The 27603-nt window shown below is 49.8% G+C and overlaps 11 protein-coding genes across 11 annotated transcripts; 6 read left to right on the top strand and 5 right to left on the bottom strand.

Moving 5' to 3' along the window:
• Nucleotides 1–204: 204 nt before the first annotated feature.
• Nucleotides 205–3916, bottom strand: tof1 (putative DNA repair protein (Tof1); the record flags this gene model as incomplete). Its single annotated transcript, XM_043296114.1, has 4 exons — nucleotides 205–1316; nucleotides 1368–3476; nucleotides 3537–3774; nucleotides 3830–3916. 4 exons carry the CDS (start codon nucleotides 3914–3916, stop codon nucleotides 205–207), a joined length of 3546 nt encoding a protein of 1181 aa, XP_043152049.1.
• A 365-nt stretch (nucleotides 3917–4281) lies between these two features.
• On the top strand, nucleotides 4282–5383 carry Aud_002111 (3-hydroxyacyl-CoA dehydrogenase family protein; the record flags this gene model as incomplete). The annotated part of the gene is made up of 3 exons (XM_043296113.1): nucleotides 4282–4410; nucleotides 4468–4567; nucleotides 4653–5383. 3 exons carry the CDS (start codon nucleotides 4282–4284, stop codon nucleotides 5381–5383), a joined length of 960 nt encoding a protein of 319 aa, XP_043152048.1.
• A 2312-nt stretch (nucleotides 5384–7695) lies between these two features.
• Nucleotides 7696–9274, bottom strand: arp6 (actin family protein; the record flags this gene model as incomplete). The annotated part of the gene is made up of 4 exons (XM_043296112.1): nucleotides 7696–7834; nucleotides 7892–7954; nucleotides 8008–8716; nucleotides 8779–9274. The coding sequence occupies 4 exons, from the start codon at nucleotides 9272–9274 to the stop codon at nucleotides 7696–7698; spliced, it is 1407 nt and encodes a 468-aa protein (XP_043152047.1).
• A 379-nt stretch (nucleotides 9275–9653) lies between these two features.
• Aud_002109 (uncharacterized protein) lies at nucleotides 9654–10766 on the top strand (the record flags this gene model as incomplete). Its single annotated transcript, XM_043296111.1, has 1 exon — nucleotides 9654–10766. One exon carries the CDS (start codon nucleotides 9654–9656, stop codon nucleotides 10764–10766), a length of 1113 nt encoding a protein of 370 aa, XP_043152046.1.
• A 303-nt stretch (nucleotides 10767–11069) lies between these two features.
• On the bottom strand, nucleotides 11070–14066 carry Aud_002108 (uncharacterized protein; the record flags this gene model as incomplete). The annotated part of the gene is made up of 1 exon (XM_043296110.1): nucleotides 11070–14066. The coding sequence occupies one exon, from the start codon at nucleotides 14064–14066 to the stop codon at nucleotides 11070–11072; it is 2997 nt and encodes a 998-aa protein (XP_043152045.1).
• A 1838-nt stretch (nucleotides 14067–15904) lies between these two features.
• Nucleotides 15905–17329, top strand: Aud_002107 (uncharacterized protein; the record flags this gene model as incomplete). The annotated part of the gene is made up of 1 exon (XM_043296109.1): nucleotides 15905–17329. The coding sequence occupies one exon, from the start codon at nucleotides 15905–15907 to the stop codon at nucleotides 17327–17329; it is 1425 nt and encodes a 474-aa protein (XP_043152044.1).
• Nucleotides 17330–18205: 876 nt separating this feature from the next.
• On the top strand, nucleotides 18206–19385 carry Aud_002106 (60S ribosomal protein eL13; the record flags this gene model as incomplete). Its single annotated transcript, XM_043296108.1, has 5 exons — nucleotides 18206–18208; nucleotides 18325–18358; nucleotides 18466–18512; nucleotides 18649–18807; nucleotides 18948–19385. The coding sequence occupies 5 exons, from the start codon at nucleotides 18206–18208 to the stop codon at nucleotides 19383–19385; spliced, it is 681 nt and encodes a 226-aa protein (XP_043152043.1).
• A 724-nt stretch (nucleotides 19386–20109) lies between these two features.
• Aud_002105 (uncharacterized protein) lies at nucleotides 20110–22034 on the bottom strand (the record flags this gene model as incomplete). The annotated part of the gene is made up of 2 exons (XM_043296107.1): nucleotides 20110–21079; nucleotides 21136–22034. 2 exons carry the CDS (start codon nucleotides 22032–22034, stop codon nucleotides 20110–20112), a joined length of 1869 nt encoding a protein of 622 aa, XP_043152042.1.
• Nucleotides 22035–22364: 330 nt separating this feature from the next.
• Nucleotides 22365–23186, top strand: Aud_002104 (oxidoreductase-like domain-containing protein; the record flags this gene model as incomplete). Its single annotated transcript, XM_043296106.1, has 1 exon — nucleotides 22365–23186. One exon carries the CDS (start codon nucleotides 22365–22367, stop codon nucleotides 23184–23186), a length of 822 nt encoding a protein of 273 aa, XP_043152041.1.
• A 444-nt stretch (nucleotides 23187–23630) lies between these two features.
• On the top strand, nucleotides 23631–24371 carry Aud_002103 (DUF3245 domain-containing protein; the record flags this gene model as incomplete). Its single annotated transcript, XM_043296105.1, has 2 exons — nucleotides 23631–23809; nucleotides 23879–24371. 2 exons carry the CDS (start codon nucleotides 23631–23633, stop codon nucleotides 24369–24371), a joined length of 672 nt encoding a protein of 223 aa, XP_043152040.1.
• Nucleotides 24372–25253: 882 nt separating this feature from the next.
• Aud_002102 (uncharacterized protein) lies at nucleotides 25254–27388 on the bottom strand (the record flags this gene model as incomplete). The annotated part of the gene is made up of 6 exons (XM_043296104.1): nucleotides 25254–26071; nucleotides 26130–26199; nucleotides 26271–26614; nucleotides 26683–26750; nucleotides 26816–26914; nucleotides 27039–27388. 6 exons carry the CDS (start codon nucleotides 27386–27388, stop codon nucleotides 25254–25256), a joined length of 1749 nt encoding a protein of 582 aa, XP_043152039.1.
• Between the last annotated feature and the right edge of the window lie 215 nt (nucleotides 27389–27603).

Raw genomic sequence — 27603 nt, 5'->3', positions numbered from 1 at the left:
ATTGCTGCTGACTGCCGGAAAACCTCCATTTTAGTAGTGGTGATATGCGAACCTCGAGCCTGTTCGCTGTGGATGCAGAGCATCTACAAATTGATGCTTTCATGATTCGGTATATACGCGAAAATATACATTTATTCCCATGCCCATCAAGACCCAACCCGAACACCGCATGCAATGATCATTACAACATGATAGGTATACATCTCACTCTGAATCGCTTTCGATGACAAACCCAGCCCGCATTCTTCGCCGAGGCGGTGCAGCGACAGGTGCCGCTTCATCATCATCTTCATCTCCAGTATCGGGTGCAGGGGGCTCGGTCTCCCTATCGTCGTTCTCCGCACTCGGGACTTGGTCTCTATTACGATTTCGGCTGAAAGCTAAATCATCATCGAAATCGAGTTCATCTTCTTCGGAGGTAACAGGTGTGTCTTCGACATCGTTAGCACCTTGGAGAGAAGGTGAGCCTAATCCTGTAGAGTCTGGCGACGGAGCCTCCGTACCGGTCATGACAAGATCGTCATTGTCATCGAGCCCTTCAGTCCGTTGCTGGCGTCGGCGCCGCTTGCTTTGAGTATCTGCGGTCGAGGCAATGTGCTGGTCGCTCGTCCGCTTGCGCCCATTGCCTTTCTTCCGCGGTTTGTCACTAACCTCTTCAACAACCCCGTGGAGCAGAGCCTTCCTGATTCTTTCTGCCTGCTCCTTTCGTCTCTGCTCCTCAAGTCGAAAGAATTCCTGGTCTGCTTCTTCATCCGTTTCCTCATCACTGGCGTGAATATACAGATCACTCTTGATCTTCGCTTGTCGAGCTAAAGCATTTTCCAGGCGTGCTCGACGTCGTTCCTCCAAGTCTTGTTCGTCGGGTTCTTCTTCTTCTTCTTCTTCTTCTCCCCCGGCTTCCTTGCGTCTCTTTTTGCGCTGTTTCTTCAATTGCTCGAGAGCGTTAGCCCTTGATCGTGGGTTGGGTGGGAATAGCGGCCCATCTGGGACGTTGTCATCACCCTCAGAATCGGAGCCAAAATCTACGTCGGCGGTTTGCTCATCTCTGCCTTGTCTTGTATTGTTTCCTAATTTTCGCCTTATCAACTGGCTCAAGTCCCGGCCAGAGTTCTCTGTGACAGGCTCAGTCAAGCACTGTTCAATGATGGATCTCGTGTGCCGAAGATCTTGAGACGCGAGTGATGAAGGAACAATCCAGGAAGCTCCTGGAACATCCTCCATGCCTAGACGTTCGAAGCGAACCAGAGTCATGAGGAGACGTAGTTTGGCGTTGGAGAACATGGCCTTCCGGCATGACTCGTTGCTGGGTTTGACAGCTGTTCCATGTTAGTGACGTACGACCAGCCAGAAGTAATCAAAAGACGTACGAATCATTGGGTTGGGAGCTTTCTGTCCTTCCGATTGCTGTTCCTGACTTTCCCAGGACTCTCTCTCATCGGCTGCCGAATTTAAAGCATCACTGACCCATTTGACCAGGTCAGTGTGCTCATCCTTGACCATGACTTGAACAACAATCTTTATTTTCTCATCGGTTGTCTTGGCTTCTCTCGGGTCAACTTCAAGCTCAGCCGGAGGTCTTTTAGAGGCGGATATTGTCTGTTTCTCATGCCCAAACTCCAGGTAGAAAACAGTCGAGTTGATCTTACTGAACAAGAGCTCTGTGATCAAAGCCGGGCGTTGATCAATTTTCTTGATCATGCGCCGAATAATTTGCCGGACCAGTTCCTCCCATTCCTTGAAGATCGGTTTGTTCGAGTCCAAGGCACCCGGACCTTTGATCATGCGATAGAAGAGGTTGATGACATCAAGGCGAAACAGCAGAACGCTCATCTCTTGCTTGAAAGCTATCCTGTAAAAGTAGCGGTGAGCTCGTTTCAATTGGTCCACGTTCAGCTCTTTGTAGTACTTCGTAAATGCAATAAAAGTGTCAACACAGTTCTGGTTGCAGAACTTGGCGGCGAAACGCTTGAAATCGAATTTGCGCTCCTTCGAAATTCTTTCGGCGTCCATCAAGTCTTCATCTTCGGATGCGTGCTCCTCGTCATCGCCTTCGATATCGGCCTTTTTGGCCTGTTTGGCTTTGCGCTTTGCGCGGCGACGGGATCGGATTTGCAAATCTACGTTCTGTTTGGAGTAATGCTCCAACATCTTTAAGAAAACATGAGCAAGCTCTGTGCATGCATCCAGGTAGCCAAATCCTTGGTCTTTGTACCCGCGAATGATGGCGATGATGCGGTCATGCGTAATCTCTTCATAGAAAATTCGATTCTGTATGTTGTCGGCAATCTCTTGATCTTCTTCAAGCGGTGACTGAGCCATCTCTTGTACAGTCAACAGAATCTGCGTGAAACAGCGCATTTCTGCAGTGAGGTCTTCGACGTCTTTGTTGTCATAGCTGTACTGCATTGAGCGGTTCAAAAAGACAAATGTTTCCTGGTTGAGGACACTGGCAACAAGTGCAAAGCTATCGGGTTCCAATTCCTTCAACGATTTGTCAACCAGATGTCGTTTTTCGCGTTGATGTGCTCGCCGCACGCGCTCGGCTTCAAGAAACCAGGCAACGGTATAAAAGAATTGTCGTGTATTTATATCCATGACTCGATCAGCTTCACGTTCAATGGCTTTTCGAACGTGAGTGAAGAGCGGATTGAAGCCAGAATCCAAGAACTCTTCGACGAACATTCGTAGGTTCTTTGTCGCGGTCGAGTTGAGATTGACGGGCGTGTTAAAGTCATTGTTTGCCGTCACCTCGGTTTGTTTTCGACGTATCTGAGGCTTGTTCCACTTTTTGCTCTGATCCATCTTGTGAAGTGTTGTCTGGCTATCTTTGAGCACATCTTGTCCTGACACCGTGGAGACCTTGGCGTCATCGCGTTTCACCCAAATCATTGTCCCAAACCTGCCATGCCGAGTTGGTGCGTTCTTTGCGTATTCCCGCCGCAGAGACGATTCCTTCTGCAAAAGTTCACCTAGCTCGTCTGTGCGCTTTGCCTTTCGTTCGGCGTCGTTCATAAAGAGTTTCTCCACGTTGACTCCCTTAACAATGTGGAATAATATCTCGAGGAGGACCACATCTTGAAGGCTGAAATCATCTCCTACATTGGAGCACATGGTCAGAAGAAGAGCGAAAGCATCTTGATTCTGGAAAGCATTAATGGTAGCCGATCTTGACGTTTCCTCTTCATCCCCCTCCGCCGCCAGTCGAGTATTCGGCGAAATCACCGCCATATTTCGAAGAAAGTAGAGCATGAGCTTCAAGATGCCTTCATCCCGAGCCGTTCGTTCGGATCGAGGGACTGCCATGCTGGGGAGGCCGATTCGGATGATTGTTCGAAGGATGCTGTCGCTACCATGACTGAGAATACCACGTTTATAAAGAACCTGGGCTTGTTGCAAATACGGTGTGTGTCGATGATGGTTGACTGTCATTTCACTGTGTACCTCCAATGGCCATGTCAGAGGCACCAACAATTCCACTGTTCTTTGTCAGATCCACGGATCATCGAGCTCCTTCCGTACCCATTCAGCTCACTTACGGCACGCCAATGCAATCCTCGACATGTGTTTGCTCTTTTGACCAGTAGTCGACCAGACGGTCAAGATCGGCAACAGGTCGCCGTTGACGAGATTTGCTTCCCCCAGACATCGTGCAACATCCATGCGATTGTTTTTTTCATCGTACAATTTCAACCATCGCTTGATGTCTCGTAGACAGGCCAGTGCATCGTCACCCAAGACGTAGCGGTCCGCGTTCTCGCCATTGAAACCTCCGAGCTGCAGATATTAGCACAACTTCTTACTTGTGAAGGAGGGTATCGACTCTACTTACTGCAGTAACGAGGCTATAAACATGAGCGCGGACATCAGGATCTACGACCTGGACACTCTCGCTCAATGGCGCACCTTCTTCATCCATGGTCGTCGGTTCAATTCCGATCGTCCACCGACGCTGTTGTCTGGCAGGCCGATAGCATCACCATAAACATTGATAGCGATGAAAAGCCAACCTTTAATTCGCGCCCATTACAGCAGCCAATTATAACGCGTTTTGTCACGCGTCTCGCGTTTATTAGAATGACCGGCCTCGGTTTATCGGAGAAGATATTTACCCGACGGCCGAAGATAGCCGATGACGTCGGATCACATGAGTCGGGTGTATATGGGGAAGACAAGCCAATGTCTCATAGATCTTCGGCTGTTTTCGTTTCTACTTTTCTTTCGTTGTCTGCGTTCAATTTCTGTCCTGGTTCTCTTAGGAGGCAATTACCATCGTCTTCCGCCATGTTCTCAGCTTCTGTCCGGGGTGTGGCCCGCGTAGGCTCGTCAATTACCTCTCGTTCCTTCAGCACGTCCACCGCCGCCTATGCTGCCGAGGTTAAGTCCCTGGGTGTGATTGGGGCTGGTCAAATGGTGAGCATGCTTTTATACTGTAACTTTTTGTCAGGTCAGATTCTAAGTGGTCTGCAGGGTCTGGGTATTGCTCTTGTTGCTGCTTCAAAGGCCCAGGTTCCTGTTACCCTGATCGACAGTTCCCAGGCGTCTTTGGATAAGGGTCTCACATTTGCCGGTATGCTCGATACCGTCCAATTGTCCACTACGCTCCTGTAGTTTTCAGGGATATCCCAATTAACAATCAACCTGTTCCGCCTCAGACAAGCTCCTCCAGAAGGATGTTTCCAAAGAGCGCCTTACTCGGGAGGCTGCGGACGCCGTTCGTGCGCGCATCACTCCCAGTCTGAACATGGACGACCTTTCGTCGGTCGACTTTGTGATCGAGGCCGTCCCCGAAATCCCCGACCTCAAGACGTCAATCTTCTCCAAGCTCGCTCAGATTGCACCCAAGCATGCCATCCTCGCAACCAACACCTCGTCTATCCCGATCACTAAGATCGCTGCTGCCACCACAGCAGATCCGACAGATCTCCAGGCTCCTTCCCGTGTGATCTCCACTCATTTCATGAACCCCGTACCTGTTCAAAAGGGTGTGGAGATCATTGCTGGCCTGCAGACCTCCAAGGAGACCATGGACACCGCCATTGCCTTTGTGCAGCGTATGGGCAAGGTTGCGGCCGTTTCGGCTGATTCGCCTGGTTTCCTCGCTAACCGTATCCTCATGCCATACATCAATGAGGCTATCATCTGCCTGGAGACTGGGGTTGGTGCCCGCGATGATATTGACAGCATCATGAAGAATGGGACAAATGTTCCCATGGGACCTTTGACCCTGGCTGACTTTATTGGTCTTGATACCTGCCTGGCTATTATGAATGTCTTGCATCAGGAAACTGGAGACAGCAAGTATAGACCGTCTGGACTGCTCAAGAGGATGGTTGATGCTGGTTGGCTGGGTAAGAAGAGCGGAAAGGGCTTTTACGACTACTAACCTGGTGACTCGCTGTGACGTTTGAAGTACATATAACGTGATATCCCTTGCTGTATGCTACCACTTGGCTATATATACCATATCTACCGAAGGACGGAATATCCAGCATTGAAATGTCAAAAGTTGGAACAGTTATTTGCATTGCTTCATTATAAATGATCGACGAGAGTCATCGTCAGGATGGGATCTAGCAAATAATGGTTCATAGTACAAGAAAGCATATCGCTTCAAAATCAACACATTAGCCAGTTTCGTCGATGCATGTTTGTGCACTTCGTAATCGACACCTATTCTTCCACTTCTCTCTCGGCGAATCTCATGGCAGCCACGATAGCAGCAAGCTCGTCTGCGTCATGTACTCCCAATCCGTCTCTAAGAGGCGAGCCGTTTTGGCATTCTGCGGTTACGTTCCCTAGCGCATTGTGATGGCAGATAAGCCATGGTCCGCCACATGTATAGCTTGGCTGCGTCAGTATCTCATATGGCCAACAATGAGGTGAGGGATAGGACTGACCAAAGATCTGCCCCACACCTACAAGTTATACGTTGGCAGCCCTCATGAAGCTCTACCATTGCCCCACAGTAAAAACATCTCTGCCAACCTTGAGTTCTGGCGAGTTCGAGAAATTCAGTCAATCCAGGGTCGAAGGAACATTTGCCAGGTGCATGAGCCTTGTCCCGACAGCCTGGACAGATGGCAATGCCACAATATGGGCAGAGCTGTGTTGTTGATTGACGTTTCAACTTCTCCAGCGGTATCCATTTCCCGCATCTCATCGCGGGACAATACCGACGTTCTCTGGCCGGTGTCGCATACTCCCGCGTTTTCAGCTTAAAAAGGGCTTTCTCCTTCTCTGTCAGTTTCGAGAGGACTTGATTGGACGGAATCACCTGCGAGCAGCACTTCGGCGGAAACAACTGCTCATTTGCCATGGCTGTGAGTGCCAATCGGCTGAAACAATAATCGCAATATTTGTGCCGGCAAGGGAGAATCTCCAAATTCTTAACAGATTTGCTGTTAAAGCAGACCGTGCAACGTCTTGTTTGCAGTTAGTACATAAGCTACGCGATAGAGCTACTCAAGCTGAGGAATGGAACTTACTCCTTTTTTCGTGCTAATCTTTGGCAAAGGCGCGCCAGATTGTTAATGACACCAAATTTTGCGAGGACACAAAGGCTCTTAAGCCCAGCAATATGGGCTTGCAAGTGCGAATCAGATTTTCCCCACGCTGGACGAACATGGATATTGCAACTGGTCGTTGCACGATGAGCGCCTGCGAATTCTGATTTCTTGTCCGAAGCAGCTCCTAATGGAGCTATCATTTTAGCATCACTAGCAAACAGTCGCTCCTCTTCAGCTCGGCTCTGTATGAGGCCGGTAATCAAAGATGATAGAGTGATAGAAGGCATGATTAGCTCGGTTGATTTATGATCATATCCGTTATCTTGGAGACGATCAAAGCTGGCGATCGCGATATGCGCCCTCGAACTGCTTCGGCTGATCGTAAAGGTGGCGTGGCAACTTGCCAAGAACAGTGGTTGTCGAGCCACTGGTCTTATAGCATACAGTATGACGATGAAGTCTGTAGCATGGTTCTGATAGATATGTGCCCTTCATCATTTCGTCAGTCAGGGCCGAAAAGGGCCAGAATAATGTGGTATGACCCCTTTCCATGGCACCTCCAACCGAGGGTATATCGCAGGTGCCTGAGCGAAGCCACGGTTTCAGTGTCTCTCAACCTGCCACATGCGCGCGGCTCGTTTTCTGGGGGATCATCATTTGACATGGAGGTTTTTCACCCAGTGAGTACTTGTTCCGGCGCCTGGGAGTAAATTCTGGCGACACAATGACTGAAACATGGGGAAAGAGAGTATGAAGTGAACCACGGATACCAACATCTCCAGTGTCGGATGTAAGAATCACTGATGTGTAAAACTTAATGCAGCAAGTGCGGTGCACAACAATACTACTATTATCGCCGCTTGCTGATCACTGGTACGATAGCGAGATGATCTCGACGCATGATAGGAGCCAGCCTGCTGATTCTGCGAACAATCAGCGCCATCAACGGGGAACAAAAGCAAAAGCAGTACGGACCTGCTCACAGACAAAATCTCTAGCTACGACACGTGCACATTTCCGTTTAGTCTTCAAAGTCTCAGACTCATAAAGTTTATTGCTAAGATCAAGGGTATCATTGAAATGCAGCATTTGAAGAACACCCCAACAACGATCATGCAGAATACACAATAGAAACCCACTATACTCCGGTACCGATTCAGAGGGAAGCCCGCAAGTAGCAAAGCTATGCTCAGAGAATGCCAGAAAATTTCCGTCCGGCCCATGAAGAGCCATACTCCTGATATTCCTGACGGGTGATGGCGAGTTTCCCCAACTCGTCTCTGTTCGTCGCTAATCGTGACGCTCCAAGCCATGTGGAGCGTATGGGGCTAAGGTCAAGCTGAATGAGAACGTGTTTTCGAGGGAAACTGTCAAGGTGAACTTACTCATGAGGGCGCCGAACTCTGACAACGCATTCTGCCGAAGCTATCTGTCGCAGCTCGCTTTCCCTAAGAACGTGTTAGAACCGAAAATGATGATCATCGTAACACGGCGGCCTTACAATCGTTCCAAAAAGCCTGGGATCAAGGCATTTCCTCCAACTACCAGAACATTCGCTAGGAACGACGGATGTAGTCCGGTAGGCAGAACTGAAAGACTCTGGAGAATGATGTCTGGAATACCGGCTTGCTTCATACCAATGTCACTTGGGGTGAACAGTATTTCTGGTACAGTAAAGCGTTCGTTTCCCAGGATCAGCACGTCCTCGGACAGCGCCTCAGCATTGCCGCCAGAAAGAATACTCTTCCTCTTCTTCGCATTCGAAAGAGGATCATGGGGTCGCATGAAGCCCTTCTTCCCTGTGTTAGGGTCCGGTAGTACATAATCAACTGTGATCCCTTCGGCTGCGTCTGTCAAGCCACGTTTCCGGTTGCCCTGCCATGTCTGTTCCAAGTCACCAGCAAAGTCGTTGCTTACGAAACAGACAGCCTCCTTAACCTCGTTCATGATGTAAGTTTCATCGACCATGTTGTACTGCCTCATGGACACCATCTCTTTTAGGTAATTTGTTAGATGTTTGCCACCAATGTCGAGTCTCCGAATGGCGCGCTGGATGGGTTGCCCTTTGTAAACGGGTGTTACTGTTGTATGAGAGTAGCCGGAGTCGACGACGAGTAAGCATTCCTTCGGTGAGATCGGAGACGAAGGGTCTTGTCCAATAGGGTCTCCGAACAAGGGCTGAACTTCATTCCAAGCATTCAGCATCGGTCCTGGGAAAACAGCATCAATAACCAGATGTAAGAGAGCAGGGGAAGAAATCCGGCCCGCTCACCTACACATCTCACATAGCCTCCAAAGCCCCATTCTTCCATCACAATCTCATCAGCATTCTTTTGTAGGGTCGGCAAAGCGTTCGGTGCCTCGGTGAGCACGAGCGTTGTATCTTCTGGAGATTCAATCCGAAGATCTTTCGACCGCACCGTCTTCTCATCGAAAAATGCGGTTTCCCATATTTCCTTCTGTGCTTCCCAGTTGACAATGTACCCTTTCTCCACCGGACGCCTAAACACCATCTCGTTCCAGTCGGTAACTTGCGAGCTGAGCTGTGCCCCAATGTAGATACGATTTCCGCGTGTCTTGGCAATAGCATTCGGAATTGTGCTGCAGGCTGAGAGAGCCTGGTTTATATCTTCGGGAGGTGGAAACTCGGGAGCATACCCAGCTTTCATAGTATATGCGCCATTGTCGATAACGAATGTCTTCTCCGGTAACGACTGGACTTTTGGAGCGGAGTCTCGTGCGGAGGTGCGAGGTTTAGTAGCGCCCATCCTGTCAATGAAACATACGGATAATATGTTTTTCAACTTATTGGGTCCGGTTGTTCGATATCATCTGAAAAGGTCTTCTCGATGGACTGATGCTGTGATATAAAAAGAGTCGCGTAGGTGATTGGTAACACAAAATATCGGAGCTAGGCCGAAGGAGTTTGTCCGATCCAGACGTCACAATTGAGGAAATGTTTAGGACGCTTCAATGATCAGGACATGTGCCAAGGCCCGCGCCAACTGGACAACTTTGATCGCAGGTGACCCCGCAGAGCCCTAATCAGTAGTTGCCCCGCAATCTCCTACAAATTTCTCCTCCATCCAACGATTACCTGCAATAACAAAGCCAAGATCGGTATTCGGATCATCAAACTCCCTCAGAATGGCAAAACAGCTTCGGATCAGTCTAACGACGACTCTCACTCTCCTGGAGCAACTCCAAGCAGCTCTTTCAGCTCCCGCCGGAGATACCAAACCCGCCGAACTTTCGGGAAAGGATGCTCTTCCCCTCCTTTCCACGTCAGCTACCGCATTGAAGTCCCAGATCACAAAGCTATCCCTTTTGACGATAACTTCTCCATTCACTCACTCGGCGGTCGGCACCGTTCTCTCGGCATTGAATGGATCCGTGCTCCCGTCTCTCGTAACGGCGGCTCTCCTTGTCACTCCCACGGATCATACAAAGGCTTTCCACGCGGAGGTACACGCCTTGACGAAGACGGCATTGAGGGAATTGACTTCTCTGGTAACCGAGGTTCAAGCTGTCGCCGAAAAGACAGACAAGGCAAAGGATGGTCAAAAGAAAGGAGGTGAACTTTCGCAGGCGGAGAAGGATACTGTGACGGTCGCAACCGGGCGTGTCTGGGATTCGTGCGACACGTTGATTGATGTCGCGGCCAAAGGGGTGGTTGGGTTCGTGATACAGCGCGTCGAAGAGTGGCGGGATCTGGTGCGTGATGCAGTGGAGGAGATTGAGGAGTGGGATCCCGAAGAGGATGGGGACGAATTCTTCGATGATCTCTTGAGCGATGATGGTGAGAAAGATATTCAAGATGAAGACGAGGAGGATACCGAGGAAAGCAGCGCTGCGCTACATGCACAGAAGAAATCGACCCTCCGGATTCTAAAGCCTATTGCTCAGATATACCCTGCCATTGTCGCGAATCGGCTGAAGGGCGCTGGCGATGTGCCGTGCTCATCTCCTTCTGGGATTGGCAGGTTAGAGCGCTTGATGACGAATTTACAGCACATCCCGGAGCATGTAGATGAAGTCGCTGGAGCCCTGTACGAGGAGGATTTGGATAAATGTGCTCGTTATCTCGGCAAGGTTAAACGCTGCGCCATGAACGCTGTCGACTCTGTTAAGCCGACTTGGGATATGGTGGATGCTGCCGACGGTCAGCAGAAGGAAGATAAGTTCACAATATGGTCGAAAACGTGGACGAATGTTTTGGATGAAGTCAGCAAATCTGTGGGGTCGGACAATCCAGAATAAATGAATACGTGAAACGAGAAAGCGACCATCCATGGGTTACATTTACAGTTGAAAGAAGTGGCACAATTCGAGAAGACCTTTCGCAACTCAAACCACTTATAGCCAGTTGAAAATTCTTCGAATTTATTACAGTAGAGTAAGGGTGAAAATGGCGTATATACATGGTAGGAAAAAGGATCACCAAGATGGGTAAGGAAGCTATACACTGTACAATCAGGACAGTCCGTCGAAAGACCAAGATTCAGTGCGGAGATTTGCTAGATGATTTGCAACTTCGGAGACTTGATTTCCTCACCTCTGGACTTATTCCTGCACAATAGACTCCTCGTCAGGTTCCCATTCCGCAAGGTCTTCGCTTCGAATACGATCCTTCAGCCAGTCAAGGATCGCATCAGTCCCTTTTGCCACGACTTGCCATCGGGGAACCCGAAAGCTGTTACCTGCTACTTCGAACCTTCTCAGAGGGGATCCGGTGCCCCAATTCTTGCTACAACCCTCGGCCCTCAGCAAGCCAAGTTTTGGCGGAAGAGAGCTGATGTTGTTGTTACCAACGTCCAGCACCTGGAGGCCCTGCACAGCATCGAACTCCAAAGATTGAAATCCATTGTCCGCTGCGAGAAAAGCCATCAACTTCGGATAAACCTGACGCACAGCAGGAAGAGGCCCCGAAAGGCGGTTGTACGAAACATCCAGGCTTGTCAAAGATGGAGCCGAAAGATTGGCTAATATCGGTTCAAGGTTCGTCAATCTAGCGGCGCTTAAATTGAGGATTTGGAGGTTCGGGAGTGTTAGAGATGTAGAGAGAACGGATGAGCTGTCCAGGGGGTTATTCGAGAGGTCAAGATCTGTCAGGCAGTGTGCTAGCATACTGAGAGCTGGCACAGGTATGCAGGTCAACGAGTTATGTTGCAGGTACAGGCAGCGTATATCATTGAAGTTGATCCGCTCCAGCTGCTTCACGTCCACCTCTGACGTTTCTGAATACGATCTATCAAGGACTCCCCCCGGTTTGACCTGCCACGACGTCATCTGAGCCGGTGTTTCTGGTGCAAGGGTGAATTGCGTGGCCACCGAGCCTTCGTCATCATCGGTATCCTGAGGCTCTGGCTCACACCTGTTTCGCAGATCACGCTTAATATCATCTGTATTCATAGTCAAGAATTTTCGTTCTCGCAGTGGATTGTTGGCTAAGCGAAGGGTGGAAAGGCTCTCCATCAATCCGATTCTTTCATCCAATTTGGATATATTGTTTCCTGTGAAATCAACATTGCGAAGGTTTTGCAGCTCGACAAAACCCTGCGGGATTGCTGAAAGACTATTGTCTTCGGCCGAGAGAGTCAAAAGTGCGCCCCAAGTGCAAATATTCGGCAAATGCTCAATGCGATTTATACTGATGGACAAGGTTTGAAGGCTAGGCATCTCGAGGTCTTCGCGTTCTGATATCGCTGTCAGCGCGTTGCCGGTCACATCCAAGCTCTGTAGCGAGTCAAGCTTCGATAGAAAGGCTGGGATCAGCGTCCCGGCCAACTTGTTCCTAGGGGCTCTGAGATCTTTAAGAGGAAGCATGCCAAGAGACTCGAAAGGGAGAGAGGTCAGTTGATTATCACCAACATCTAGAATCCTAAGGCAAGCCAAATATTCCAGGCTTTTGGGCAGTTCGGTTAGAGAATTGCCGCGCAAGTCCAGGACCTCCAATCTGGTAAGGTTCTTCACGTCTGAGGAGAATGAACCCTCCAAGAGATTGTTTGCCAGCTTCAAATCTTTTAGAGCCTCCATTTGCATGACGATCTGAATGCTTTTCGCGTCCAATCTGTTATTGGACAGGTTTAGAGTGTGAAGTCTTTGCAATCTTCTGAAACCTATTGGAAGGGTGCGCAGCTGGTTGCCATGAAGATCCATAATTTCCAGTCCACCAAACTGATTGCCTCGTTCGTCTGTGTCTGAGTCGATATCGAAGGGATCGGCGTCGGGGAAAGCTGCCTCTGATAACTCGACAAATTCATTGTCTGCGGCAATGAACTTGACAAGATCGACGCTCTCATACCAATCTGTGGTCGAGTTAGGATCGAAGTCATACATAGTCATGACCTCTTTCGGTATCTCTGTCAATGACATGGCCGCAATGTTCAAATGACCAGAGATCCGCCCTGCTTCCACACGCTTGCGGAGTAACCCATTATTTGAGTCTTTGGGCTTTTGATTGAAGGGATCTCCAACATTGATGTTATCATAGACATCAACGGAGCCGTTTTGGGGATTGTTCTGCCTTGCAGATGCTTTGCGCGCGGCTTTCGCCTTAGCAATGCTCTCCCTTAATGCGCTGGATGACTTGGAAGCCTTTCTCGTTTCCATTTCCGACTGTTGCTCTATTGAGAGGTCTGGCGCATTCAGCTGGATTGATGGCTTTCTCGAATTATTTATAGGGCTGGAATTGTTCGCTAAAGATTTCCTTGTCTTTTTCACGTGGAGTGGAGGAGGCGGAGGTCCCATGTCTGAAAACGTCGCGTTTGCGGACGTCTTGCCCAGAGCTGGGCGAGGATTTGGCGATTTGCTTGTCGTATGCTTAACCTCGTTATATAGACTTGCTCTTATAGATGGCTTCTTCAAGTTCGAGGGGATGTCGGTACCAGCCAACGAGGTTCTCTGGCCGGCAGAAGCGTCATTTGAAGACAAGCTTGGAGCGGGTAATATTCGAGACCTCGAGGGAAGTTGTATTGCAGAGGATTGTTGTGAAAGGAAATCATTATCACTAGGTCGCCGCGTAGTCGATGCCCTCGAGGGTGATCTTGAGGTCATTGCAGATGGTGTCCGAGACGGGGACCGTACCGGGCTGTTGCCATTGAAGAAACTAGATTGCCTGCTCGAGGGGCCAGGTGATGGAGGAATTCGAGATAATGTCTCGATAGTCCGTTCCGATAATGAAGGTCGAGGGCGACCTCGGCGCTCTGCATCTCCCACAGCGGCATCTGTTCCCAGCATGGGGGCTTCATCCAGGGAGCCTCCCGTGTTTTCCGACAGTCCACCATCGCTCAGTCCACTGTTGGAAATGTCACTTTTTTGTCGAGGTTTCTCGGGTGTCTTGTACAACAATGGGTACTTTGGAGGAGGCTTCTTGACAACGGGCTGCTCAGACGGTCTTCGGAGCCTTGTAGCATCAAGACCGGGGTCTGCGCGCAACTTTTCACGGGAAGGGGAAGGTTTGATGGATCTGGAAGCGCTGGATGTTGGTAAAGGCAGTCTGGAGGCAGCCAGCCGAGGAATTGCACTCGGTCTAGTCGGTGTTTTCTGTTGCTGGTCCATTTTGCGACCACTCGGTTGCTGTTGCGGTCAATGCGGACAGAAGTTTGAGGGGCATGCGATTGTTGATATGCCTTAGCGTCACTGATGATATCAGTAGGGAGGTCGCATGCTCGACGAGGGAAATGTAGTAATCCAGAATTGGAAGACAAGAGTCAGAGCAAATTCAAGTTAACAAAGATGTCGAAATAATTGACTTTGGTCAGCCTTGTTCGCTGTCTAAAAGTCAGTCTTGTTCATATGTCTCTGTTGGCAACATCGATGTTTATTTGTTTTACTTTATTGTACTATCACCTGCTGCCTGAGAATAGTGCCTGAGGCCACTTTCTCCATTTGTCGCCAAATCAAGTAATCGACTGGGGTCCCCACTTCGGCATCCCGAGACAGATCCCAGATCCATAAGAGATTCAACCAAGGGTTTAGCCTCAGGTACCATCCAAGCACAGAACCTGACTACATACTTGAGTCTTCGCGTGCCTCTACACTCTGTTGTTTGTACAGTGTTTTCATCTAATATCTCATGTATCTCTATTAAGTATAATTCAACGGGCTTTATCCTTGTTACCTTGCTTTTTCGGTAAGCAGTCGTGAAGAAATATGTAGTTTCTTTATTCTGCTAGAGGACTCAAAGTACCACAAAATGCTTCCTGTCGGATCTGTTACTGTGACGCAGTCGACTGTAACAAACAAAGAACGTCCGTCAATGGGACGACTAGTCCATTTACTCACCAGCATACTGGAGTCTGGGCTCTAGGATATGGACACTTATCGTCGCGGAGATAAAGAGACCTAGTAAGGTATGCCGCTTTTCGAATAGATAATACTCCCCATATTAGTGCTTTATATCTTATCAAGATGGCACATAAGAACGCATTTTGTCCCACTGGGATACTTCTAGCCTGTTTAGTGTGTTCAAGTCTGGCAGTTGCCTTAATGCTTCATCCGTAGTTGTAAGGGAGCATAGATGGTTCGGAGTAACAAGGAAAGATATTCGACCAATCCTGTCATCGTACTTCGAGCAGTCCGATGAAGTCCGCATCATTTGTTAGACCTAAGACTCATAGTATCAAATCCTATCTTAGAGCTAGGACTACGTCAGTTATCGCGTTGCCTGAGTTACGAGCTATGGCCCAGGGAGGTTCAGCTCTTGTTTACCTTTTCCGAACTTCGATGATCTCCATGCTAGCCGCATTCGGAAGGGGTGGAGTTTTGGCGCGCGGCTGGACTCACGTGGGTGGAGGCGGATGGCCATAATTGGTCCAGGCCGAAAGCATCGCAAGCGACTTTCCCAGCCCCCCCCGATGTGCGAAACTCCCGCTTGCGACATCCCGTCCTTAAGGCATCAAATCGCCCGCACGCCGCGATCCTTGCGTCTAACATCACACATACAATATTGCCTTACCTCTTCCCAGTCCTTGAGACCCCTTGCTCCTATATCATTCTACAAAAGATCTATCAATTATTCCTATCGGACTTCGTCCACGGGTGTTATCATCCATACTTGATTGGAACGTGCTTCTACGGCGCTATCAGTGATAAGACCAATACTCATCGCCGGGGACCGGAGTGAGCGTACAATTGTGTCCCTGCCAGCACCTTCGACAGCTGTCGCCGCTACTTAGACATTCATACACTGTCATTCAAACCCAAGTACACTATCTATTGCAACCGACCCGACGCACCAGCCGGGTGTTGACGTGCCAAATCAAAGTCCGGTATGTGCTCGTTTGTTGACAACAATTGATCTACCCCACCTGGTCGGGTGATGCTAACACATCCGCAGTGCGAGGGTCTACCCCACGGCGTACATCCGATCTCACTCAGAGCGCCACAACTATATCATGTCTCAAGAATCCCAGTTATCGCAGAGCTCACTTGCTCCTCCTTTGGAGCTTCCAGGGCCAGCCACTCCAGATCGACGTCCAAGTCTTTCTGCTTCGCCTGAGCTGGATGAAAAAGTCCAAAGCCAGGTTTCCCAAACCGATCAGCGCAAGCTCGTCTCCCCCCCTTCATTGGCCTCCTCAGATATGACCCCACCTCCATCATCACAAGTGCCCGGTGCTCCCTTGCGGCGGTCAAGATCTCGATCGACCACATACCTAGCATCTCCTCCGGATATTGAAAAGACTCTGTGCGCCGCATACGGTGCCTCTGAGAACCTTCCATCTGTCGGTGAGATCGACACTGCCGGCGAACCGGAGCTGCGTGTAATCGCCAAAGAGCTCCTCAGTGTTGCGCAAGAAGCCCGGATGTCGGCGCTGCATTTTAAACTTCAGAATAGCCTTCTGTCTTTCACGAGTAATGAAGCAATCAAGCGCGCCGAAGTTGAACACCAGCTAGCGAGGCGGGAGGTGGAGATTCTTCAGAGTTCCGAGTACCGCAATAGACATGGTCCGTCCGAGGTGAAACCACTGCCACCTACCTTGAACGTGGAACTGGAGGCCGCCCTCAAACGTAATCAAGAACTGGAGAGAGTCAATGCCACTCTCGATCGCAGATTGCGTCGCGCGAAAAAACTCATCGAGCAGGAGAAAGAAAAGTCCGAGCTGCTCATGGAGGAAAATGATCTGCTGAAGAAGCGCATCAGAGAAAATCGTGAGCATTTCTCTTGGATGATTGAACGTGGTTCCATGTCGCCGAGCCCTCAGACTCAATCCCGCACGCCTCAAAGAAAACCAGTCCCACACTTCCATGACAGCACCAGTTCACACATGGGCCGCGGTGAAAGCCATCCGTTTGCTGCCCTTCTTGCTGCAGACAGAGTTCTCAACAGAGGATCTTCTGATTTTCAATCATCTCCACAAAGGTTGCGTCAAAGACAACATTCTAATGGCCACGTGCGGGGCACACATTCATTGTCTTCGCTTCCCATGACACCGTCGCAGTCTCGGATGACCCCCCGAGAACATCTATTCTTCACTCCGATTAGGAATACTCAGGGTGAGCAGCGTGACCGTGACAGCACGATCTCTGCCTCGGACATTGAAGAAGCCGAGACGGAAGAAGACATTCCAGCCTCTCAAGCTGATTCTCCTGCAACCAGCATGCTTCGTCCCGACCCTGTTATCAGCCAGCAGGAGACTCGAAGTGCGGCAATTGCCCCGAAGACGAGCACGTTGTTGCAGACAAAATTGTTCGGCCAGGTGAGGAAGGCTGGCGTCGACCGTCCTCCGAGTGGATTAAAACGCAAAGCCAGCATTGACGATAGTGCGGCTTCGAAGAAGTCGAAGGCGGCTGAGGGGGTGGGTCTTGGTATTGAAGCGTAGACTACTTAATGATTGTGTATACACGTGCATAATCTTTACTATGCTCCTTGCCCCCATGGATCTCGTGGAAATCCATGCGACTGAACTTGCTATGACATCGCCTCCGACTCTCTGCGATGTTCATGAAGTTTTCGCTTTTTGTTTGCCTTCAGCTGTGTCTTTGATTTTGAAATACGCATTGCTCCCGCCTAGGGGACATTCACGATTGATGACCTTCACAAGACTGACATGTGGAATTGGTGTTTTCTGGGGGCGTCTCATTCTGCTTCTGAAGCTTTTGTTGCTTTCAATGTTATCAGGTCTACAGTACGGCCACCGCTACCTTTCCAGAATGCTTTTCGGACATCGGTGAAGTTTTCCAAATGAAATATCAACAAAACGCCCTGCATGGCAGAGGACGACCTTGAACAACTGCTCCTTATGTAGAGAGGCATGGGGAATGGAAGAATAACTTTTCGACCTGCCTGGATTAGTAATTATGTAACTGACATGTAATACTTTCAATACAGAAGATTGTAAAGCATCACGAAGCGCTCAGCGCCAGAAACCACACGACTTGCATGTCATGATGGAACAATAAGGGAGTTTACCACCTACTGAAAGACAGATTCGAATCGATCCTGAAGACATGACACTAATCGAACTGATCTGGGATTCTGTGAAATCTTCGGTATTGAAAGTTACGCATCATGACACCTTACCACATCCGGCAAGCAGGGTAGGGCTCGCTAAGCGAGGCGGTGCGGCTCTGCGCGGTTGGCCACACCAAAAAAGTTCCACCCAATATTGAACGACTCTTTTGGAGTCTTGAGACACGACCAGCAACAACCCACGACGACGACGACAATCTCCCGGCTCTGATCTCCATCCGTCACAATGGTGCGTTATATTATCCTCGCTGTCTCGAATATACAAATAGGTCGTTCAGAGATCTATTTCGATAGTCACAATGAGAAAGGGCTGGCATGCTGATTCGATTTTTTATGGTGATATAGGCGATCAAGCACAACAACCAACTCCAGAAGCACCGTGAGTGAGCCCTCTTGAACCGGATCCTTTTTTACGACATATGGAAATCCAGATTGTATCGCAATTTTTTTTGGGAATTGATGGTCTGACGGGGATTTTGATATTAGACTTCCACAAGGACTGGCAGCGTCGTGTGCGCGTGCACTTCGACCAGGTACGAACTCGAAAACCCATATCCTTCCGAATTGCACCTTCAAACGGACGACTGGACACATTCAAAGATGCCCAACTCCGAACGGAGCGACCGAGAATTCTTATGAGTGTTCATGGACTGACATTGGGTATCATAGCCTGGCCGCAAGCACCGCCGTCGTGAGGCCCGTCTCGCTAAGGCCGCCGCTGTTGCTCCTCGTCCGGTTGACAAGCTGCGTCCCGTTGTGCGCTGCCCTACCGTCAAGTACAACCGCCGTGTCCGTGTCGGCCGTGGTTTCACCCTTGCTGAGCTGAAGGTAAATTCATCCTCACTTTTCTTCGCGCAGAGCGGGCAGTCAGCGGTGCCTGGTTTGCCACGCCAACTCTGTCCGCATGGGCTGGATTTGGATATAGGATTTGGACGAAGGCTCACAACAATTTCTTTTCAAACCAATAGGAAGCTGGTATCCCCAAGAAGCTCGCTCGCACTGTCGGTATCGCCGTTGACCACCGCCGTGTCAACTACTCCAAGGAGTCGCTCGTTGCCAATGTCGCTCGTCTCAAGGACTACAAGGCTCGCCTGATCCTCTTCCCCCGCAAGAGCGGTCAGTTCAAGAAGCTTGACTCGTCTGCCGACGAGGTCAACGCCGCCAAGGCTGCTTTCGCCGCCGAGGGCAAGACTGAGGGTTACGCCACCAAGCTGGGCGCTACCTTCCCCATCAAGAACATCTCCGCCGCTGAGGCCGTCACCGAGGTCAAGCGCGATGAGCTGCCCAAGGGCGAAGAGGCCGCTTACCGCCGCCTGCGGGAGGCCCGCAGCGAGGCCCGTTACAAGGGCATCCGGGAGAAGCGTGCCAAGGCCAAGGCTGAGGAGGAGACTGCTGCTAAGAAATAAATGTGATTCTCAGCTAATGATGATCGGGTCGATTTTCAAGTCGGGGATTATTAGTGTATTGTGGCATGGCGTGGCTTCCCTTTTCTCTCTTCACCTTTGTCCTTAAAAAAGCTCCCAACCTCTCGAAATGCAAATGTCCCACTTTCATGTTCACAGACCGGTCCTCCCTGCGAAGTTATCGATCAACTTAATGAAATACCTTTCAGGACGCGTCTGCTGACTCTGCTTTTCATTCCATGGAGCGCTTGGGTAAAATTTGCCGACCATACCAGGGACAGGCAGGACTTGGGCAGACTTCTGTGCTGTTCCACCTATATATTCATGCTACATTTAGGACCTGTCCTTCAGTGCATGGACGTGCAAGAGAAGACAGAGGAGGATCAGCAATCCATAGCATTTATACACTAAGTCTCATACAAGTGCACAGTTGTTTACATGGTATCTTCTTGTAGTGTTTCCAGCATTTGTTAATTCGCGAAAGTACAAGTGCTCTGCACATAAACCATAAGAATCAGTGCCGCATGCTTGGCCGGGTATAAAAAAGTTATCAACACATCCATGTGCAAGAAGTAGCCAATATCCAAAAACTCCAATCCGGTCGCCTGCCTCGTCCCCAACTCAACTTACATGCCATTTATATCATCCATCATAGGAGAAAGGGCGAAGATACCGAGATTAGAAGAGTCGGTAAAATCACCCCAATCTCTCATTAAACATGTACTTTTCACGGCTTTCCGCCGGCTTCAGCGCCGAACAAAGCCTTTAGGACGCACTCGACAGCTCGAATGATAACGTCGGCCTCAGTTTCAATTGCGCCCTGCTGACGTCTGGAGTCTCTCAGTACCTCCTGGAAGAGCTTCTTGGTCTCTTGTTCGATCTTTCTGCAAGATGTGCCACTACTCGTTGATCTTGATGCGATGCTGATATCCGGAGTCAGTTTAGGTTCGCTTGACCATTCGTCCATGCTCAGGTCGCACCAAAGGAGTAATTTCATCCTAGTTTCTTTGGACTCGAAAAGCATTGTGCTGCGCTTGAGGTGTGGCAGTAGTCGGCGCGGGCTCGACTTATCATCTTGCCCCTGTTGTGTGCTATTCTTTCCAGGAGCGCCAACCCCCAACGCAGGCCGGCTAGTCAGGTTTGAGTGCCGTTCCTCGATTTCGGACCATATGAGAGCACGTGACAGCATTGCTTCCCAATACTGATTGATGCCTTGACAGAGGCCTGATATGTCTATTTTCAGGAGCGGGTTGAACAGCCTTGAATCTATCCATCGTCTCAGCGATGTAGGGATTTTTGTGGCGGAAGTTCCAAGACTCGTCGGGACTGATATTGAGGTCAAACACTGTAACTCGGTGTTCGTCTCATAAATGACGGGTATATTGTAGACGTTAGAAGGAAATGGGGCTGGAGCAGACAGTGTCAAGTGATGTCTTTCAAGAAGGGTATCGTTCTTTTGGTCGGAGGTAGTGTTCGAATGCGCCGTCAAATTTAAGGGTGCAAATACTGTCAAGTATGGTTTTGCTCGAGCAGATACTTCGAGGGCAAACGGATTCGTAGGGGTGGGCGACTGCTGTATTGACGGCGCGAACTTTGTGGAGAAAGGTAATAGGGTGGATAATAAGGAGGATATCGACGGATCGGCCGCAGGGCGCTTCGCATTTTTGCTGGCCAGATCTTCGGCTACCAATATAGAGCTTGTTTGGAAATCAGTCAGTTGGTTGATGCGATCAGAGTACCAAACAGAACTTACATGAGTTTGTCCAAGTCGTGATCCGGTTCTATTGTCTCGTGTTCTTGGCCCAATCTCTCTGACCAGCTCTCCAATTCCGCGATGTCTTCCTTGAGTTTACTCAAGTCGGCAGAGAGCTCTCTCTTGAGCTTTTGTTTCTTCACAACAGGTTCTGGAAGAGATTCTTTCGATACAATGACGCCGAGTCCTGATAGGTCATTTGTTTGTGACCCATAATCAACCCTCCTGAGCTTGGAAGGGCTTTTCTCTAGTAGATCACCAGTTCGCCGCGTTCGGAATCTCCCAGGCTGCGTGCTAGGGCTGCTGCTCAAAAGTCCTCTCGGTCTCTCGGGGGGGTTTTCCAGGCCTAATTGAGTGGGCGTCGGGGGCAGGTCCGGTTCCTCAAATTCTTCATGCAAAGAGGGCTGCTCAGAATCAATGCTCACGTTAACTTCTCCTGTCGCGCTGCCCAGTTCAGATGCTAATTGATCTTCAGGGGTATTTATAGGTTCCGCATTTCTGGCATTATTTGGTAAGTTTGCTGGAGACCCGAAGACGAAGTCTGCAGGAGTGATTTTTCTCGACACTCGTCTTGGGGGTGCAGCAAATGCTTGAATTCCACTCGACCGTCGGGTTGAAAACGGCGAGCGCGCATCCCCGGCTTGCCGCGCAGCACGTATAGGGCTTGCAGTCGACGCCAACGACGGTCGAAAAGCCTTTCTATCCCGTAGCCCAAACACTCCCGTCTCCGCCTGCTTCTGTTGATCACCCTGAGTCTGGTCCTTCCCCGGTGACTTATTATGAGAGCGTTCCAAGATTTCGAGATGTGATCTTGCAAGACTCGCCTTTGTTGGCGCTTGAAATGTCGGAATCCTCGAAGGGCGCGTTCGAGCGTCACCCCTGAGGGGTTGTGAGCTCATTTGCGACGCGTCGAAAGCAGTAGTAATGGTTGAACTGAGTGATTAGCGCCGGTCGCACAATTCGTAAGTAGACACCCAATGGAGTAAATGACTTATTTCAATAAGTCTGCCAGTCATTGAATAGAAGCGACTGCTGCCTCGGGCCTTAATGGCAGGAAACTCGTTTCAACATCGTGCAGCATGTGTTCCGCGATAAGCATACATAGTTGAACAGGAACTGCCGCGGAATTCGGATAGCTGTGGGCTGTTTGCATTGTTTGCCTAATGACATAAGTTGGTCGTTTTCTCTGACCTTCGGAAGTTCTTCACATTTAATTCTGAAGCTCAAGAATGGAGTGCTTCTCCATGCATATCAGGCAGTCGATTCTTCGATGTAGAACCCGCTCATTGTGCTTTAGGCACGTCCGGGTTACGAACAAGCTTTCTTTACCTTCCTGGCCAACTTTATCAGTGACAAGACAATATGCCTTCACTCCGTCTTCCCACCGCGGGAACACCCACGACGATACCCTGGCAAGCTTAGAAGATTCAACGCGCTCGCAGGCGCATCCATTATCGGGCTACTACTACGATATCCTCTCATCCCAATCACCCTACAGATCTCATCCGCCAACATCGCGCCCAGCGTCGCAAGCCGCCGAGAAACCAAGCCTGGCAACAACCGTCAAACCACAATCACCAGAAGAGAAGATGTCCATCGTGTTTGGATCGCGGCTTGCTGGACCAGGCCGTGCTTCGCGTTATAACCCTGGGACTATGCCACCCGAGTCTCAATGGAAGATGATCAACGGGGTGGCCATTCCGCCCCGGCCCGAGGAGCCGGACAATTGCTGCATGAGTGGTTGTGTCCATTGCGTGTGGGATGATTACCGTGATGAAATGGAGGAATGGGCCAGTCGTGTGGGAAGAGCCAAGGTGAAGGGCTCTACCCAGAAGGCCGCGACGGATATGCGACAGACGCCCAGGGCTGAGGTTGAAAGTGCGAGTCATAGCATGGATGACGACGGCGGAGGTAGCGAAACTAATCGGCCAGTTTCTTACGAGGCAGACGATCTGTTTGCCAATATACCAGTTGGTATTCGCGAATTTATGAAGACGGAGAAGAAGCTAAAAGAAAAGAAACAACACGAGAAAACTAAAGCGTCAATCTGAGCTTCTCCGAGTTTGGATTATATCTTGCGAAAAATGAATGATGTAACGAAGGGTATATAGTCTACAGTCCCTCAGCGTTGTACATAGTATTTTGACCCTGATACAGACTAGAGTATCTGGAGATGTACATAGATTCATTATGTGAACTGACGCAATTGAGATTCGAAACCAACCTGCTGCCGCCAGTACCATAGGTTGTAGCTATCATTTTACTGACCATCTGTCAGCAGTCCATTCGTCACTATGAACAGCAAATGACCTATATCATCAACGCAGAGGCTCAAACGCCCCATTTTATCTTAGCCATATCAGATACTCCCGTCCTAACCAAAGCAGGCGGTGAATTTTCTGCCTGCATAATTCCGCCCCGCTATCGCAAAAAAGTTTCCAATCCGTCTACAATCAGCTCAACCAATCGTTATATATAACATACATGATACAAACATGTCAATATCGAAAAGCGAAACGGATATCATCCTCAATAAAGCCCATGTTGCTCTAGCGCGCAGCCAGCGTCTAGTAGCCTCCTGGCTCCCTCCGCCGACAGACGAAGAAAAGGCCTGTGTCAAAACAGAAGAGCTCCAGCGAGAGGAAGATGAAATCTTCACTGCTGTCCCGGAGACGTACGTTCCTCCTTTTCCCTGTTTGATGCCAATGTCTATTCCCACGCATACTTACGGTCCCCGAAATAGACTAGGAGTCGGCGCGCCCCTCCCCGAAAAAGCCGCTGACGGGAGCTGGAACCGGACCGAATTGGATTCCAACGATAAGCTCCGGAAACAACTCCTGGGGAAAAACTACAAGAAGGTCATGGCTGCTTCCGCTGGGGTAAAACTGGGCAAGCCGGTGGGCCAAAATGGAGTACCCGCTGGGAATACGGGAGATGCGGAGGATGACGATGATGATGAGGAAGGACGAACGGCGGTGGTGGGAAGGAAAGGCGACCTTCGGAAGAAAGCTGTGGATTCAGCACGGAAAAGAAAAGCTACGACTGATATTGCAGAGGACGATGGCATTGCTCCAAGTGGTGCTGGTGAGATTAAGGATGGGAATAGCGAAGACACTCCAGCGAAGCAAGAGGGCCCGTTATCGCGATCAGCGCCAGGGCCGAGAGGCCGGAAGAAAGCCACAAGTTTTTTGGATGAGATACTCGCCGATCGGTCGAAAAAGAGGAAGAAGCGATGATGTTGGTCGTCAGGAACCTCCCCCAATATTTCAGTTGTACAGCATGATACCCAGTTATCCGATCAAATATTGAGTTTGATAGACAGCAATTAACGTGAATACAGCAATCTTTTCGTGGACGTTCTCGATGTCGTGATCGACCCAATTATATAGTTCGTCGTACTCTCGACTTAGGTCTCGCCAGTATCTGACCAACATCCAAGAGATGGGCAAGGCTGCAGACAATAACGAATGGGAGAACACCTCAACATTATTCTGTCACCTGGTTCATGCACACGGACATAATTGCATTAGATTGTAGACTCTTATTGTAGATCTAGCTTGTGATCAAAAATAGACATGGTCTGCCCCACCCAGCCCCAGGGTATATAGTAAGTATGATATGCGGGAACTGAACCTGCCTATTCCAAGTTCCCAATAAGTGCAGACACCAATACTGTGGCAAGAGGGCAGTCATCATCGATTTGCATGGTCAGGCATGATATCAACAGAACCGGACATACAACGATTTCCAGCAGGTACGCTGCGAAAGGAGGCTGCGCTCTCCAAATTAGGCGTAGAAGATAAAATAAACAAAGCGTGGCCTCCAACTGTCCTAGAAAACCCGCACTTTTCCTGGAGAGATTGTACAAGTTATATGGGATGAAAGAAAAAGATCAAAGAACGAGGCTGAGGTCGCAATATGATCAGAATATGTGGCAGTGATAGGTTGCTCAAATATGCAGATGGTGCTTCTTCAAGAGGTTTGCGCGTATCGCTGTTGCTGCAAGACGGAGAGCCAGATACTGATGTTCTCATGCTCAACATATGACTGGCGCGTTACATTGGCGGTTCGGCTAGACATTGCAATTGAGCGCGTAAATCAGTCTCACGCCTTTTTTTTTATTCTAACCGCTTTCGTTTTCGATCTTCGAGGTTGTTATGCTGATCCTCTTCAGGACGTTCCACTGTATCAGCGGGGTTGAGGAGCGAGTGGACGTTGCTGGCCATGCTGGATCGTCTGGTGGCAGGAAGCGAGGATTCATGCCTAGCATACTTCGATCCACCATATGTCCATGCGTTGTCCACAGTTAGAGTGGATGACGGGTGGTCCGGATTCAAAGGCGGGGTAGCATGTCGCGAACTGCTTTGAAATCGCCGGGGTACTCCCATCTCATACTGAGCCAGAACATCCCGAACCTGCTGCTCACTAGAAGTCGGTGTACGATGGGGCGAGGGTGGCCATGGTGTGACTGGAGCGCCCTGTGCATTAGCAGCGGGAAACTGGGAAACGTTCGGTGGCGGCCAGCCATGCTGACGGATGTCTGCTGAAGTGTGTCGACGAGCAAGATTGGGTCCCGGCGGAGAAGACACCGAAGACAGAGGATGAGGCATCGGCTGTTGAGGTGGGATTACAGAGGGAACCTGCGGCCGATTATAGTTCGGGGACGAATTTCCCCCACCAATTGAGCCATACCGGCGAGGAGAGACAGCAAGATGCGGGGGCACGGGTGGTCGGATTATGTTATGCCTAGAAGTATCCATCATCGATGGTCGACGGCTATCGTCTTGGGGCACCTGGCGTGGGGAAAGAGGCGGCCCGGGATCAACCGACACATTGGCAAAAAATGGTGGTCTGACAGATAAATATGGGTCCGGAGGATTTTCGAGGGCTCGCACGACGTCGAGATGCTTCTCTATCTCTTTCTGCATGCTGGATACTGTGATGAGTTAGCGAATGTGGTCATGGTAATGTTGTTCTTCGGTAGTGATGCTCACCATCCCGGTACAGAGGACTGTCCCGATCTCGAATCGTTCCTTGTAGGAATTGAGAAATTGAATACGCCCACTGAAATCGCGTCAGTGCTCCAGTGTCAGACATAGCAGGCGCCTCGATGAAACTCAAAAGGGCCAACGAACATGATAACATCTGGCCAAACTCTCGGCCATGGCTTGACATCTTGAATTGAGAGCTGAATGTGCCTCTTCAGTGCGACTTAGACGGGTATGCATATCATATAGCGAATGTTCCAAATTCAGTAATCGCGCTTCGGTCGCATCTGGGACGGGCTCGGCCGGCGTGCCAGGTTGAGAAACAGCGGTCTTGTGGCCGGGAAATGAGTCGCGATGAATTAAAGCATGCCGTGATGCTCGGCGCTTGATTTCGCGCAACCCTACGAGGTCGCCCCTTTTAAAATTCCCATTCCCGTGTTTGAACTCCCATAATGCAGAGTCTGGAGAGCCGGTGTGAAAGACATCGCTCACTGTAAGAAGACGCAAAGGGTCAGCAAAAGTACGAACACATTCACTCCCCCCTCCGAAAATCACATACCTTTATGAAATCCGTACATATTGAGCTGTCGAACGAAAGACGAAATATTAGTGTGCTTGAAATATTGACTAAAGAGGCAAATATCAGCAATCAGGCTACAATATGCGAAGCGTTTTCAAGGGGAGGAACTAACGCGAGGACTTTTGAGAACTCGGATGTTGGCGACATGACAAAGCTGTCGTTGGTGCTCGACCACGATATCAAATGTTGAATACTAGGATCCTCTAGCATGCTGTTTGTTTAAGTGGCATCAGCAAGGGCTCATATGATTTATGTCAAAAGGTGCAGATGGCAAGTATAAGACAACGAAAGGTTTGAGACATGTGTGAGAGCGAACGGAATCTGAGCAAACATACTTATACAGTTTATGAATGAAAGCGGTCTGAACGACCTTTGGCTGCTGGGCTGCGGCTGCAGCCCCGATTGCTTGATTTGACAGAGTATTGTTCATGTTTCCAGTTTCGACCGAACCATTGGAATTCGCGATGTTTGCGCCCGCCCGATCGCTGTCGGGACTGCTGTGGGCGGGCGGCGCAGGACCTGTCGTCGTAGAGGTAGGTGGAGTGACCTCCATGGAGTCACCTGTCGACTGAGCAGAGGATGGAATAGAGGAAGGAAGGACGGGGAGCTTTCGTGTCTTGCCTGGCGCATCTGCAGTACCGGCAGTAAAAGTATTTCGAGACGGAGGATCGGCGAGGCCGCTCATCTCGCGCGAAAAGGATGACGGCCAAGCCGCAGAGAGGAAGAAGCAAGTCTGCGCAGAGCGGAGCTTGGAAGAAACCACTTGAATTGAAAATGCGAATGGTCAGCGAAGAGAGGGAGCGATCACGTAGTGCCTTTTTTTTCCCCTCTCTTCCAGATGTCGGCGGCTCGTGGAGGACTGGAGAACGTGGAAAGGTGGATACAAAGAATCAGAGAGCC

This window comes from Aspergillus udagawae (genome assembly GCF_001078395.1).
Source record: "Aspergillus udagawae IFM 46973 DNA, scaffold_11, whole genome shotgun sequence".
Lineage (NCBI taxonomy): Eukaryota > Fungi > Ascomycota > Eurotiomycetes > Eurotiales > Aspergillaceae > Aspergillus > Aspergillus udagawae.
The sequence above is the reverse complement of the archived record's forward strand: the minus strand, read 5'-3'. Positions and strand labels throughout refer to the sequence as shown.